The following is a 16,401-nucleotide window of genomic DNA, read 5'->3' on the forward strand; positions in this document are numbered from 1 at the left end:
AGAAAAGGTGATATTGCACAACTTGCACAGTATAGTCCAAATAGCTTTGTATATTTTCAATAGTCTTGCGCACTAACAGGTGGCCTGGTGCACTGTTATGGCAGTATTAGTAAATTTGATGAAAAGTCACATGTGCACAGTAGTTGCAGTGATTGTAGAAAGCCACAGTAACCCAGTGGTTGCCAGGGTCAGCCTCAGAGATGGGGTTGGTAAAGGAACTTATGTAGAGGTAAAAATCCTATCTGCAGCACATAAACAGGGAGCAGATCACACAGAGGGAGCTGACAAGAACCTGGGCTCTGCAAACCCCAACCCGTGAAGGAAAAAATCCCCTTTTGTAATACTAGTGGGTTCTCAAAAGGAATGGGAAAAAACGGCCACTAAAATGGCACCCGTAAAAAGAGCGGGAAAATTCGAACAAAAATGATGGATACTTTGCCCAGCAACAACCGTTGTATGAAGAAATGAGCAAGGTGGGAAAAATTTTTAACTGTAAAAATGGAACCGCCCACGGTAGAAATACAGCCGCAGGACTAAGAAGGTAATCGCAGCTGAAAAAATTAGCCTGGAAAAAGACTTCGTGAAGGAGGCAGGACAGCTAGCGGACTTCCCGAAGCCGAAGAGAATCGGCCAACAGGCAAGCCGCAGCCGCGGGCTGCAGGGACTGACTCCGCGGGGAACCAAGCGCCGCAGATGATCGAGAGAGACAAGGCAGCCCAAACAAGAGAAGTCGCTAAAAAAGGGGAAGGCAAAGAGCCGCAGACATCGGCTCCTGACGGGCGAATGAAGCGCCGCCCGTAAAAATGAACGACGAAGGGAGCCACAGGCTCCCAATCGTCAAGGCACAAGGGGAAATGGCAAAAAGGACCGGAGAAAATAAAGTACGAAAGAAGCCGCAGCCGCAGGCTCCTAATCGTCAGGGCACAAAAGGAGGATCGGTAGAACAAAAAAGGGGGGGCAGAGGCTGCCGCCGCAGCTCCTGGCCCCGCTGAGGAAAGAGACCGCAGCCGCGGTCTCTGTAGTTTGGGAGTAAAAAACACACCCCCGGGAAAACGAGAAATTGACAAGGAAATTGACACACAACACACAAACCGTGGTAAGGGATGAGACAAAGGGAAGGAACGAGACGAAACAACGTACACAAAACTCCACCCTCTATCACACAAAGAGAAAAAACTTATCTAGTCACTAGCTCAAGATCTTGCAGGGACGAAAGGCAAGAATGAACTGGAGAGTGGGAGGGGCCTGACGCCCTAGTCTTGACTTCAGAAACATTCTTGCCTTTGGACGATAGGACGAGCTATAATCCAGCATGATGGCATTCCTCCTATGGAAAATCCAATGTTTAATCATTCACTTTTTCATCATGAGGAGGGACATGGGGCAAGCGATCAGATCCATCTCCAGGCCAGGCAAAAGCAGAGGGGGGTTAGGTGGCTAAGGCAGTCTAGCTAGGCAAAGAGATAGCTAGAAATAAAAGCAAAAAGGTTTCCTAGTAACTCAAACTAGTCAGCAAGCCTGATCAGAAACCTGTTACACGGTACCACCTGACTTGTTCCAGTCTATTGATATAAAGAGGCTTCTTTGCTGATGTGGCTGATCTGCCTGTAGTTTCCAAAGAACTGTGTTGTAGCACACAGGCTGAAACCCTGCTTCACATTCCTCCAAGTTAGATTACTGCAATGCGCTCTACGTGGGGCTGCCTTTGAAGACGGTTCGGAAACTGCAGCTTGTGCAAAATACAGCAGCTAGATTGGTAACAGGGGCCAGATGGTTTGAACATATAAAACCGATTCTGGCCTGCTTGCATTGACTGCCTGTATGTTTCCGAGCTCGATTCAAGGTGCTGGCTTTAACCTATAAAGCGTTACACAGCTTAGGACCACAATAACTGATGGAACGTCTCTCCCGACACGAACCCACCTGTACACTACGCTCAACATCGAAGCCCCTTCTCTGGGTGCCTACTCCGAGGGAAGCTGGGAGTCTGGCAACAAGGGAGAGGGCCTTCTCAGTGGTGGTCCCCAAATAAAGGAATGATCTTTTTGACGAGGTGCTCCTGGTGCCAACACTTATCTTTTCAGTGCCAGGTCAAGACTTTCCTCTTCTCCCAGGCATTTTAGCATGTATTTTTAAATTGCTTTTTAAAAGATGTGTTTTTAAATTTGTATATTTGTTTTTAATTGCCATCCATCCGTCCATCCATCCATTGGTTATCAGCTCAAGGCAGCAGATTTGTGAAGGTTTAAAAGCCATTAACTTCTGCAAGCCTATTGTTTCCTAATTTATTGTCTCAAATAACATCAACTTTCCAACAGTTTTTAACATCAATGACGTACAGAAATTTCCAATAGTATTTCTTTTTACATATGCATTCTAGAGCTGTTTGAAAACGTTTAAAACATTTTTTGGAGGGGGAAGGGGCCACAGCAGTAGAACAACACATGCTTTGTTCACAGAGGGTCCCAGATTCAATCCCTGCCATTTCTCATTTTTTTAAAAACGGATCAGATAGCAGGTGCTGTAGAATAGGTCTGCTCTGTAAATAAGCCACCGCTAATCAGAGTAGACAATACTAGGCTACATGGACAAATCAAACTGGATGTGGTAAAATGCAGCTTCCTGTATTCTTGGGAATATCTATTCCTAGAAATAGATACAACCCAGTAGCTTCAGGTAAATACTCTGTATTGGTAGGCTGGTTAGTGTATTAGGCTTTTTTCCAAGTATGCGCATCTCCAGTCACGAGTAATCAATTTTACCTCTCTTTTGTCTAAAGCAGCATATTCTGCTTCAATGCTTTCAGCTTCAGGATCTCGTGAGAACACCATCTGGGATTCTAGGTTGAGTGCCAGTTCTTTATGGTGTTGCTTTTCTGCACAATCACAAGGAGTATCTTTATTTTCATTTTCAGCAAACAAGTCTCCACCATGTTTTACCAGAAGCTGCAAGTTAATGCAAATAATCCCTTAATATTCAATATACATGAAACTGTGGAAAAATTTAAGACCCAAATTTAATCCACAACCATAGAAATCCTTTTTTTAGTTCATATGTGTTGCTAACATTTATGTAGCATAAAAGAATGCTGAACAAAATGAACTAAGCCAAACTTGTGAACCCAACTATGTGCTAACTCAGAGAGGACCCACTGAAATTAGTGGACCTAAGTTAGTCATGCCTATGAATTTCAATGGGTCTACTCTGAGTAGAACTAACAGTGGCTACAATTCTATATAAACACAGGTATCCTTCAGAGTAAAGGAGAGTATTCAGCCAGATTGTTATCTTTTCATGAACACTGAAAAGATTAGAAAGATATGAAAAGATCAGTAAGTAATACTAAAAAAATCTACAAAAATATATCAGATCAATGTTTCATCATTAGACGCTCATAGTAATTAGTATATTGAAGCAACAACTGATTGCTGATATACTCACACAAACCTTTGAGGCAACTCTGCACGTGGCATCAGAGTTTAGAATTAGGTCACTGAGCCTACAAGATTTCATCCACACCAATTTTATTTTTCTGTATTTTAATTAATATTTATTCCTTTTCAAAATAAACATAGCCAGCATAGCCATAGCTTATAAAGATTACATTTTGATTCTCAACAGTAAATTATTAACACAACTTTCATTCATACATTAATACTTTTCCCTTTCTTGCAGGATTGTTAAATATCATTCCTATCCTTTCATTTGGTGGACAATTTATAATAGCACCATATCCACATGCATGCCATTGGCAGGGGAATTATCCTGTAAATTTATGGAATTGATAAAATCTTACCATACTGAAAGGAAGTTGATCCCTTTACTTCATCTTCATGCTCTCTTTATCTGTTAGTTTTCCCAGTAGAGCTATATCCCAAACTATTTTATACCAAGAAACTGTTTTTTGTTCCTTTAAAGTCTTTCCAAAATTGTGCAATAATAATTGTTGCTGCTACCAACAAAATCTTTATAATTTTCAGATATGAGGCATCTGTATTTATTTTCCAGTCTTAGGCAAAAATGCCAATCCCCCAAAATATCTTCCTATTGCACATATGAACATTAGTCCCTTTCCTGCTCCCTCAAGCTGTTCATTTTGGGGAGGCAATGACCAAGCATATTCTTTTTCTAGATACAAAGCAACATCACAACAATACCACTTGTCCCTGCTTTAAAAGGACTGATTTGAATACAACAGAAGTAAATTACACATACAAAGATGGCTGAAGGAGACCGTCTCTGGCAACCTGGAGATCACTTAATTCCTGCAAATAAACACTGGCAAGAGAGTAAGAAAGTTTGCACTGGCAAAGGCAACTGTTTGTCACACTAGTTATGTAAATCTAAATAACTGGGCCAGTCAGTCTGCAATATTCCAAATGAGTTGTGGCACCTGGAAGGAATGTGACTGATCAAATATTTACACAGACATACTACAGACAGTTTTGTTGAATATGCCACAGCCAATTTCCTTTCAAAACACATGGGCTATAACCTTTTCAAGCAGTGGAAGACATGGATGAAGCTCAAGGGCTCACGAAGATACCATTTTCACATCAGGAACAGGAGAATAAGGTCATACAGAGAAAAATTAATTGGTTATTCCCTTTAATAAAATATTTGGGAACTACTGCCATGGAAAACCATGCATTTTTGCAGGTTTGTGTAACTTCTTGTTAATAACAGTAAATTAACTGGAAGGTACAACACATTTCCAACATACCGTAGTTTGCTTCAATGGCAGATATCACATTTAACAGTTTGCACTTAAACACAAAATCCAAATGCAACACTTCCCATAGTAAGTAGTAAGACACATAGGAGTATTTTATAGCATAGTCACTGAAGTTGGTACACTTGCTGGATTTGGCCAGTGCATGGATAAAACACCATCTGGGAATCTAATGTGCACTGCTTTGAGTTTTATTATAGAAGAAAGGAAGGATATAAATATATGTGTATTCTCATGTATTGAACAAAAAATACTGTCACTTATTTTTTATTTTTATCTTTTTAGACACAATATTAAATGCCCTTAAAGTAGTAACATTATTAGCTAGTGTAGGTCTTCTTTACTACCTTTCTGATCTTAATTTTTTGAGAGAAGTGTATGCTTTACAGATACTTTGACAAAAATGTTACCTCTACACAGGTCTTCATTCCTGAGGCAGCAGCATAGTGCAAAGGTGTATTTTTTTTGTTATCAACAGCATCAATGGCTGCTCTTTCATATTCTCCTTGATCAAGTTTTGCTCCTTTCCATTTCAGGATCATCTGCAAACAATCTGCTCTTCTGAAATCATCTTCAAAGGGCCGTGTCAATCGAGGCTGAAGAGCTCCATCAGATATCATAATCTGAGGCCCCATACAAAGCAAGTGCATAGATGTCTCGTTGTGCACATTTCGTTTATTTGGGTTGCCATCTCTTACGAAAAGAAAAGTCCTATACAGAGAAAATAAGAAAGAAAAAGAGTAAGAAGCAGGCTTTTATACTGACATCGGAAATAAAGTGAGGGCAGTTTTATTGTAAGTTTGAATATAAAAACAACTTATGATTATACTTGTCTGTCTATGCAACTACAGTTGAAAGATATCTCATAAAAGACTGAAACAACCTCTGCTGCAATTTTTCTGCTAAGACATCTGAACTAAGCATTGGTCCTGTTTTTAACGAGGTCCTCCTAAGATACCTAAAAAATTCCAAGTTGTTAAGACACTTGCTTTATCTCAGGAAAGCAAAATAGGAGCCATTTCAGTATTTCAGTTCCAGGTTCAGATGTTTGATTGCTGGTTGTTAATGTGAAATATTAGAAACAGCATATTCTCATAAACACAGAAGAACCTGGCTGCATGAAATTTCTTACCCATTTTTCTCCTTGCCAAAATTAAAAGTGGTCTCCATAGTGCATGCTGAGATTACTGGCTCCCTAGTCTGAAAAGGATGAAGACTACTGCTCAAAACAAATGGAAGTTGCCCTGCACATATCTGAAGGGATAAAAAGAAAATGTAACTACAGAGAAGCCTCTTATTAGATTTGACTCTCTGAAAACATTCAAACACTCAACAAAAGACTGTGCTTAAAGAAACTACTGATCTGTTGACAGATATGGATATTAAGCTTGGAATAGAGTGAAAGAAAAAAGAATTAGACAGGGTAAGGGCCATTTACATTTCAAGCTGAGATGCAAGAACACAGAGATTAAGTGTTGATTTAAGTAGAGATCTTATTTTTTGAATTTTCTGAAGGAGAAAAGAGGGTCCAGCCAGGCAAAGATAGACTGAGTTATGGAACTAATGCAGCTTCTTAGAGCGAAACATTACAGCAGAGGTGAGGAATTGTTTTCGCTTCGCAGGTCAGATCCTTATCTGGCCCCATCCCTGCAGACCAACCTTGACAGGTGGGTTGCCCCGCTCACCTATTCAAATTCATTCCGCAGTGGTTCCCAAGTGCCTGAACCATTGCAGATGGAGCTTTGTGCAGCAGTTCCCTGTGCAAAGTGCTTTGCAAGCCCTGCACAGCCAATTCAATAGGCTTCAGCTCTTCAGCCAAAGTGTGCTTTTTGTAGACATCAACTACTGGAGCAAGTTTCCCACAGGAAACTCTTGTGCGCAGCTGATCCAGCAGGCTTTGACTCTCCTACCAATCAGCTGATGGGCAATAGACCCAAAGTCTACTTTCCCTTGCCAATGCACTTTAAGGCTTCCACTTGCGCACTGGCTCTCATGTCTCTATCTGCCCCACACCTGACATCACATATGATGTCCAGTGTGGGGCAGGTGGGTATGGTCTGAGAGAAATGGTCTTGTGTGCCCAATTTTAGCCCCTGGGGGCTGGAGATTCCCCACCTTTGGAGGTTCTCCACCCCTACAGACTTATACAGTTGTGGTGGGACACCTCTAGCCTGTGGGCCTAATTAGGTTCACCAGTCCTCTGAATTTGGATTGCAAGACCATCTTGGGCAAATCATGCCAACCTGTCAGTCATCTGTTCTCATATGACATCAGCTGTGGAGATATGTTATCTCCAATGTAAGCATTAAGATAGGAGACATGGAATAGCACCACAACACTAATATTGGAGATGAGCTTCTGTTTGCTCTTTAAGAGGCAGTAGGCTGAAGCTTACACCTGATCTTAATGCTGGGGGATCACAGCACTATGATCAGAGATAAGTGTCTGCTGCTGCCTTTTACTGACAAAGAGCAAGCAGAAAGAACCCTGCCAACCTGTCAACAATGGCTCACAGAGTGTGGGCCAATCCTAGATCAAGCTCTCAGGCTGAAAGGTTCCCCACCACTATTATTACAGGATGATGGATTGGGAGGAAGGTAGAGATTTGTTTCCTTAACTGGGTAAATGTGTTATGGAAAATGTACCATTGGTCTCACCTGAAAGGTGATTTTCATAGGAAGGGGCCATCACTGTGGGAAATAGTTCCACCTATCGTGCGAAGGCAAGAATGTTTTTGAAGTCAAGACTAGGGACGTCATGCCCCTCCCACTCTCCAGTTCATTCGTAGCGAGTCTAAAAGAGATATCTAAAAATACAAGAACAAGGCCAACAGGCCCGCCAGGAAAACAACATAATAGTCACATGCATAACAACATGACTCTAACATAACTTCATAACTTCATAACATAACAGAACTAAAAGTCTTGACTTCACTCTTACATTTAAATATAATATGGAAACAATAACATGTAACCCATTGATAAAATCGCTAGTCATCCTCCAACTGGGAGGGTCGTGATGGCCCCTTCCTATGAAAATCACCTTTCAGGTGAGACCAATGGTACATTTTCCATAGGAAGTGGGCCATCACTGTGGGATGTACCAAAGCAACCCATATAGGGAGGGACCACCCACATGTTAATCCTCATTAAGCACCTGTTGCAACACTCGTCTGCCAAAAGAAGCATCAGCAGAGGCATAACGATCAATTTTATAATGCCTTATAAACGAGTGTGGGGAAGACCAGACTGCGGCCCTACAAATATCGGCAACAGGAGCATTAGTGGCAAAAGCAGCCGAGGTGGCAGCTGACCTGGTAGAATGAGCCGTTATACTAGCTGGAACTGACAGCTTCAGGGACTCATATGCTAAGGTAATGCATGCCCTTAACCAACGGGATAAGGTAGGATTGGATACTTTATGCCCCATAGACCTTGGATGAAAGGATACAAACAGAGACTCCGTTCGTCGAATCTCTTGGGTCCTAGACAGGTAGGTCTTGAGAGCCCTCCGGACATCTAACGAATGCCAAGCCTTTTCAAGAGGATGGGTAGGATCCGGGCAAAAGGAAGGCAACACAATGTCCTGGTTGCAATGAAAAACTGAATCGACCTTGGGACGAAAGGAAGGGTCAGTCTTCAGCACAACAGAGTCCTTATGGAAGACGCAGAGGTGTCTAGCAGAAGACAATGCGCCCAACTCCGAAACGCGTCTGGCAGATGTGATTGCAATCAGAAACAGGACCTTGAAGGACAGTATGCGTAGGGGCACAGTCCTGATGGGTTCAAACGGAGGGCGTTGCAAAGCCTGCAGGACTTTCGGCAAACTCCATGAGGGGAACCGATGGACAACAGCCGGAGAACGTAGGGCGACTCCCCTCAAAAAACGTTTGATGAACGGATGTGAGGAAATATGATCTCCAGGAGAGGACACTGAGAGAATGGATGACAGAGTAGACGCATGTCGACGTAGAGTGTTGGGTCGAAGTCCCATCATAAAGCCACTATGGAGAAATTGGAGCACCTGGTGCACATTGGCCTGGGATGGATCGTGGTGGTGGGACTGACACCACTTGGAGAAAGCCACCCAGGTATGTTGATAAATGCGAGTGGTAGATGGTCTTCTCGAGGCCAAAATAATATCAATCACAGCGTCAGACAGTCCAGCTGACCTCAAGTGTCTCCGTTCAAACGCCACGCTGTTAGATTGAGCCAAGTAGGGTCCTGGTGCAGTACTGGACCCTGGGATAGGAGGTGTGGCGTTACTGGAAGTGTCCAAGGATCCATCATTGACATTGCCAGAAGATCTGAGAACCACGGTCGGCGTGGCCAAAATGGTGCTATCAGAACCAGCTGTGCCCTTTCAGTTCGCGCCTTCCTCAAGGTTTTGGCTAACAATGGTATGGGAGGAAAGGCGTACAATAGACCGTCTGGCCACGGTGTTGTCAGAGCATCCACTGCTTCTGCTGTTGAGTCCAGGTATCGAGCAAAGTACCTTGGAAGCTGGCAATTGTGACTGGAAGCAAACAGGTCGACTGAGAGGGCGCTGAACCGACACTGGAGACGATGGAAAATGGCTGGATGAAGTTTCCATTCTCCCGGGAAGACCTGTTGTCTGCTGAGCCAGTCTGCTGTCACATTCCAAATCCCTCTGAGGTGCTCTGCTTTCAGGGATTGTAGATGTTGTTCTGCCCAGACAAAGATGAGGGAGGCTAAGTCGTGCAGAGGACGAGACCTGGTGCCCCCCTGTCTGTTCAAATGTGATTTTACACACGTGTTGTCTGTTCGAATGAGCACATGATGCAAAGGGAACAGAGACTGAAAATGACATAGAGCCAAGTGGACAGCCTTTAGTTCCAGCCAGTTGATGCTTCGAGCTCGCTCTGCGTTGGGCCAAACCCCCTGAACGTACTGGGAGTTGCAGTGGGCTCCCCAACCTATGAGGCTGGCGTCTGTGGTCACGACGGTTCTGCGGGGTTCTCTGAACGACATGCCCTTGGAGAGGTGTTGAACCTTGGTCCACCAGCAGAAGGAGAGGCGCAGAGCGGGGCTCAAACGAACTTTGCGATGGTTGGAGCTGGCAATGTCTTTTTGAAAAGGCAACAGAGTCCACTGAAGGGGCCGAGTGTGAGCTCGAGCCCAGGGCACAATGTGGATTGTGGAGATAAACATCCCGAGCGCTCTGGCGAGAAGCATGACGTCTACGGATGTTTGTTGCATCAGGGACCTTGCGATGCTTGTGATGGCAGTGATGCGATCTGGAGCCAGGAAGACCATTGCCTGCAGGGTGTCCAACATTGCCCCAAGATGTAGTAGGCGTTGGGTTGGTTGGAGATGGCTTTTGTCGAAGTTGACAAGCCAGCCGTAGGTCTGCAAAACATTGAGGGTGATCATTAAATGATGATGAGCCAGCTCTTCAGACTTGGCCCGTATGAGCAGATCATCCAAATATGGGTAGATATGAACCCCTTGGGTCCGAAGGTAAGCCACTAGGATGAGTAGCACCTTGGAAAATACTCTTGGAGCAGAGGAGAGGCCAAAAGGCATCGCTCTATATTGAAAATGTTGGTGGCCAAAAGCAAACCGAAGAAACTTTCTGTGGGCTATGCAAATGGGTACATGGAGATACGCTTCCTTAAGGTCGATAGAAGCCAGGAAGTCTCCTTCATGCAGACTCTCCGTAATGGAATGGAGAGATTCCATTTTGAACCTGCGGTATGTTACAAAACGGCTGACGAACTTGAGATCCAATACCGCCCTCCAAGATAAATCTCGTTTTGGCACAGCAAATAGGAGGGAGTACACCCCTTCCGATCTCTCAGTTGTGGGAACTGGCTCTATTGCCGCTATGTGCAAGAGGTGATGTATAGCTGTCTGCATGATGTTGTGCCTGGCTGGTGCCCTTGGGCAAGGAGACGGATGGAATCTGTCTGATGGGGTTGCCCAGAACTCTATGGTATAGCCATAAGTGAAGAGGTCCCTGATCCAGGAGACCGTAGTAAGGCGCAGCCATCGATCTCCAAAATTAAGTAATCTGCCACCTATGGGGATGGCGTTAATACTACTTGTGTAGGCGAGGACCTCCCCTATATGAGGACGATGAGTTGTCCCTGCGCCCTTGGTACTGACCTCTGCCCTGGAAGCGTCGGTTCCAGGAAACCCTGAATGCGTTGGAATCATAGGGTCTGAAATCGCGGCCTCGTCCTCCTGGCCGCGTTCCTCGAAAAGGCTGGTTAGAACGAAAGGAGGGAAATCGCCTGAAGGGCCTGTGGTCGATGTTCTTGACTGTGGCTAGAACCGGTTTGTGGGCGTCTTTTGGATCAACCAGAACTGCCTTTAGAGCTTCCTCGCCGAAGAGTAGAGATCCGGAGTAAGGAGCCTTGGACAGGTTCAATCTGGCCGCTGAATCAGCTTGCCAGTGGCAAAGCCAGAGGGTGCGACGAGCGACTATTTGAGTCGTCATGGCTCGTGCCCCTAATTGGGTGGCATCCAAAGTGGCATCGGCCACAAAGGCTGCTGTCTTACGTAATTTCAATAGTGCTCTTTTGAAGGCGACAGGATCAGGGTTATCATCCTCTAGAAGGTCATCCAGCCACATCATAGATGCTCTGGAGAAGATGGAGGCTGAGGCGGAGGCACGCATGGCTAGGGCAGTGGCCTCGTGGTTCTTGCGGAGGGCGAAGTCTATTCAACGCTCAGTAGTATCTTTTAGGTGGGATTCCCCTTCCCTGGGCAAGATAGATCGTGAAACGAGGCGAGCGATCGGTTCATCTATGCCAGGGACATCTAACTTGGTGGTGAAGTCTGGGGCTAGGGCGTAAAGTCTGTCAGCCATGTTCTTGAAGCGTCGAGCTTTGAGTGGGTGGGCCCATTCTTCGGAAGTTAATTTGGCAATTGGGTCCGGCACCGGGATGTAGTGTTCAGTAGGTGCAGGGGATTTGAGGACCTTGGCCCCTTTGAGAGCTGGAGCGGACGAAGTTGAAGGCGCAGTCTGGAGACCAAGGGTGTGAAGTACCCTACGTGCGAGCGGTTGGTAATCTGAGGTATTGAACAAGCGATACGATGTATCCTCCTCATGATCTGAATAGTCGCTCCAGTCGTCTCCTTCAACATGGTCAGTGAAAGTTAACTGCTCCGCATACGAGGCTTAGTCCGTACATCTGCCTCTGGCTACATCAAAGGGATCTGGTGAGCAGGAAGGATGAGCAGCATGGAACGCACGTTGGTCCATGTTGAGTGGGGGTCTGGCAGGAACCTGTGGTAGTGACTGCATTCGTGTGAAATAAGCCAGCATGGCTTGGAGTTGGGAGAGGAAATCAGGAGACAGCTGCAGACCAGATGTGTGAGATGTATGTGCCTGGTGGGCTATTGGAACAGATGTCTGAGGCGGTAAGCCAGAGGTAGGTTCGTTAGGCGAACCGTGAGGGGGAAAGCCAACAAACTCTTCCTCGTCAGAGGCCGTAGCAGGAGAATGGAAAATATCACTTATGTGTGTCTGTGCTGTGGTAGTTGTTGGCACAGAGACATAACGAGGGCGCTTTGGTTTACTATGGCTGGAAAGATGTTTTGTCTTAGCCAGTGCTTTGGCATGTCTGGTCTTAGACGTGTTAGTATGTTGTGGCTTGGCTGATTGTGGCATGTCTGGCTGATCTGGCACCATGTGTGTTGATGGTGACATGCCTGGCTGTTCTGCGATCTTATATGAACCTGGGTGCAGTACACTGCCACGGAGGGGGCAGGATGTAAAGACCCGAACTGGCACAGCGTACTACTAGGATACACTGGCAGATGGCGAATGCACTGCCACAGAGGGGGCAGAATGCACAGAGGTATCAGCGTTAATATAATATAGGCTGTTTAGAGTAGGCACACTCAGATTAGTGCTGTAGGCTGGGTTTTTGGCTTGTTCACGGCCCCATAGGGGGCAGGATATGTAATGTAAATCAGATTTAATACAATTCAGCCACTGATATTAAAGCTCCAGCCTTGATAATGTAATCCAGCCACTAGGATTAAAGCTCCAGCCTAGATAATGTAATCCAGCCACTAGGATTAAAACTCCAGCCTTGATAATGTAATCCAGCCACTAGGATTAAAGCTCCAGCCTTGATAATACAATCCAGCCCACTAGGATTGGAGCTCCAGCCTTGATAATATAATTCAGCCACTATGATTACAGCCACAGTAAAGTGTGTAAATCAGTTGTGTGTAAATTAGTCAGCAGCACATATACACAAACGTACGGATAGGTATCCGATAATAAGGGGAACAAAAAGGGCGGGAAATTCAAATTCTGAAAGAAGAAAAAAATGGCGCCCGGAAAAAAGGAGCGGGAAAAAATGGCAGAGAGGGAAGAAGCAATGGCGGCCGTCGGAGGCGAACTGGAGGAGGGGCTGCCCAGCTGATCTCGCCAAAAACCGCAGTAGCGGCTCCAAAAAATCCCCGGATAAAACAGGTAGGGGAAAAACGGCAGCCACCGCAGGGAGAGCCGCCGTCGCGGTCTGTAAAGCCCTCAGTGGGATTTAAGCCACGTTGCGAGGGCGATCTGAGGCAGAGGGTTAACGGCGGGAGCCGCAGCTGCAAGCTCCCGCTGAGATCGGATAAGCCGCAGCCGCGGCAACCGATCAGGGGGGGAGAGGTTAACAGCGATCAGGATCAGAAGCGATCAAAAGGGGAGAACCGCAGCCGCGGTCCTTGAGGGAGCCCCCTGGCTAAAGAGACAACTGAGCGGGGGGGGGGCTAGAAACTGCCAAAACGAAGAGAGCCGCAGCCGCGGTCTCAGAGGGAGCCCCCAGTCAAGTCAATAAAAAAGATTGAATAGCTCTGAGGGAAGGGTGAGGAAGCCGCAGCCGCGGTCCCTGAGGGAACCCTCAGAGGCTAAACACAAACAGAAAAAGAGAAAGGATTTAAAGACAAATACGAGACTTAGCTAAATGCTATGAAAATTCCAATCTTGTTCGTACGAAGGCAAGAATGAACTGGAGAGTGGGAGGGGCATGACGTCCCTAGTCTTGACTTCAAAAACATTCTTGCCTTCGCACGATAGGTGGAACTATTTCCCACAGTGATGGCCCCTTCCTATGGAAAAGATTCATATTCCATCATTCCCTGTGCCCTTTGTTTAATATTAGATTGTGAAACACTTTAAAAAAGGGCTTCCTGGAACAGTACAAGATAAAATAAGCTAAACAACCACAGAGATTTTGTTGTTTGCTCTTCTTAATAAGAACATTTGAGTTATTCCTAAGGCATGGTAATTGTGATTCTGCCATCACATAATTCCACTTAAAGTATTCTATCGTGGAGACAATATTGATGGGGAAATGGCAAAAAAATGATACTGAATTTTATATGGGGAATGATGCTACCAAGAGTAGTGGCAAACCCTGTATAGGAAATCAGACAAGGGCGAAATGGGGGCTCCAAATATAGCCAGATACTATCAAGCAGTGAAGCTAGCAATAATTAAACAGTGGTTTGCAAAGGACATAATCATTGAGGCAGAAGAGACTATGTTAAAAAGGAAATTTAAGAACACCTTGTGGTATAAAGAAGTTCTATAGGAAGACATTATTGTTATAGTATCTTCTACTCATTCAACATTAAAAACAGTATGAAATTAAAAATCAGATATGTCCAGGTCTATCACCTCTACATTCTATAATGAGTTTCTCAATCCTAGAATGGGCATAATAGGGGATTATAAATTATGGCAAGATGTTTTAGACACTACAAAAAACATACTGATAGAACAAAACACAACAACAACTAACCACAACTTTCTATCCCACCCTTTACCTTCAATAGGGCACTCAGGGTGGCTCACAACAAAATCATACACAATAAAATCACAAAAACATCCAAACAGATAAAAATACATAAAATACAATTAAGAAATATAAGGGAATTATACTAAAAGGGACTAAAGAGCAAAAACTAAAAGGGGTGGGGAATCAGTTGCAGGCTCTACCTTCAGTCCTCCCAAAGGCTCTCTGGAACAAGATGGTTTTCAGAAGTCTCTGGAAAACCATCAGGGAGGGAGCAGAGCGGGCTTCTTGGGGTAGGATATTCCAGAGCTTGGGGGCTATAGCTAAAAAGGCTTTCTCCCATGTGCCTGCCAGTCTGACATCTTTCATTCCATGCATGAAGAGGAGAACCAGAAGCACCTGATCTTAAATCATCAGCAGGTACATATGGGTGTAAGGAATCCCTCAGTACATTGGTCCAATGCTGTTTAGGGCTTTAAAGGTCAGAACCAGCACTTAGAATTGGGCCCAGAAACAAATTGGAGTCGATAAAGCACAGGGGTACATGCTTCCTGCACCATGATCCAGTTAACATTCTGGCTGCCACATTTTGAATGAACTGCAATTTCTGAATTGTTCTCAAAGACAGCCCCATGTAGAGTGCATCACATTAATCAACCCTCGATGTCACCAATGCATGTGTCACTGTGGCCAGGTCAACAGGTTCCAGAAAAGGGTATAGCTGGTAGACTAGTTTGAGTTGGCCAAAAGTACTCCTGGCTACCACAGCCACCTGATATTCAAGCAGCAGGGCAGGATCCAGGAATATTCCCAAAATGCAGCCCTGCTCCTTCAAAGGGAGTGCAACGCCATCCAGAATAGGTTGCAGCCCTATCACTGGCAGTTTTCCCCTTGACCAGCAATACTTCCATCTTGTCTGGATTATGTTTCAGTTTGTAAGCCCATATCCAGCTCTTCATAGCCTCGAGACACCGGTTTAAAATGAGCACTCCCTCCCTGTAATCAAAGTGGCAGGGAGAGATAGAATTGTGTGTCATCACCATACTGATGAGACTGAATTCCAAATTTCTAGATGATATGGTTTCATATAGATGTTAAAGAGCATGGGAGACAGAATGGAACCCTGTGGGACCCCATAGGCCAGCAGCCAGGGTCTCGAGCCGTAGTCTCCCAGAACAACTTTATGGGACCTGTCCGCCATGTAGGACTGCAGCCACCATAGAACAGTGCCTCCCAATCCCATGCCAGCTAGACGGCCCTCAAGGATACCATGGTCAATGGTATCAAAAGCCACTGAGAGGTCCAGCAGCATCAACAGGGATGCACTCCCCCCATCTGATGCCCGGCGTAGGTCATCAAGCACAGTGACCAAGGCAATCTCTATCCCATGACCAGGACTGAAGCCTGATTGAAAAGGGTCTAAATAATCAGATTCATCCAGGAAAACTTGGAACTGAGCAGTCACTACTTTGCCCCAAAGGGGGAGATTAGATTGGGTGGAAGTTAAGATCTGCAGGGTCTAATGAAGACTTCTGTAACAAAGGGCTTATCACAGCCTCCTTCAACTATGTTGGCATAGAACCTTCCCTTAGGAAAGTATTAATTAAATGTGCCAACGAGCCAACCACTCCCCCTCTGGCTGATTTGATTAACAAGGATGGGCAAGGTTCAAGACAGCAAGTAGTGGCCCTCATTTCTCCCAGAATCCTGTTCACATCCTCAGGCTTTACAAGCTGAAAAGTATCCATAGAAAAATGACCGGAGGAAGCCTCAGGGATATCTAGCACAACTGTAGTTAATGAGGACTTGAAGTCAGTTCAAATGAGGGAGATTCTATCTGCAAAGTGTCTCATAAAAATGGCACAGTGAGTGACCCAGGGCTCAGGATCCACTGTAGGGCCAG

The 16,401-nt window shown here is 45.1% G+C and overlaps 2 protein-coding genes across 5 annotated transcripts in view; both read right to left on the reverse strand.

Annotated features, from left to right (window-relative positions):
* The window catches only part of ANKIB1 (ankyrin repeat and IBR domain containing 1), a 134,365-nt gene that overhangs the window by 79,416 nt on the left and 38,548 nt on the right, over window positions 1-16,401 (reverse strand). For all 4 annotated transcript variants that reach the window (XM_061587856.1, XM_061587854.1, XM_061587858.1 and 1 more), the window contains exons 3-4: window positions 5,143-5,443; window positions 2,763-2,945 (exon numbers count right to left, since the gene is read on the reverse strand). In XM_061587856.1, the coding sequence (XP_061443840.1) occupies window positions 2,763-2,945; window positions 5,143-5,443 (484 nt within the window). The remainder of the gene's footprint in view (window positions 1-2,762; window positions 2,946-5,142; window positions 5,444-16,401) is intronic.
* On the reverse strand, window positions 5,870-9,927 carry LOC133365103 (uncharacterized). Its single transcript, XM_061586500.1, has 2 exons — window positions 7,390-9,927; window positions 5,870-5,986 (listed from the first exon to the last, which is right to left on the reverse strand). The coding sequence occupies exon 1, from the start codon at window positions 9,925-9,927 to the stop codon at window positions 8,905-8,907; it is 1,023 nt and encodes a 340-aa protein (XP_061442484.1). The 3' UTR covers window positions 5,870-5,986; window positions 7,390-8,904.

This window comes from Rhineura floridana, chromosome 10, assembly GCF_030035675.1.
Source record: "Rhineura floridana isolate rRhiFlo1 chromosome 10, rRhiFlo1.hap2, whole genome shotgun sequence".
NCBI classification, from domain to species: domain Eukaryota; kingdom Metazoa; phylum Chordata; class Lepidosauria; order Squamata; family Rhineuridae; genus Rhineura; species Rhineura floridana.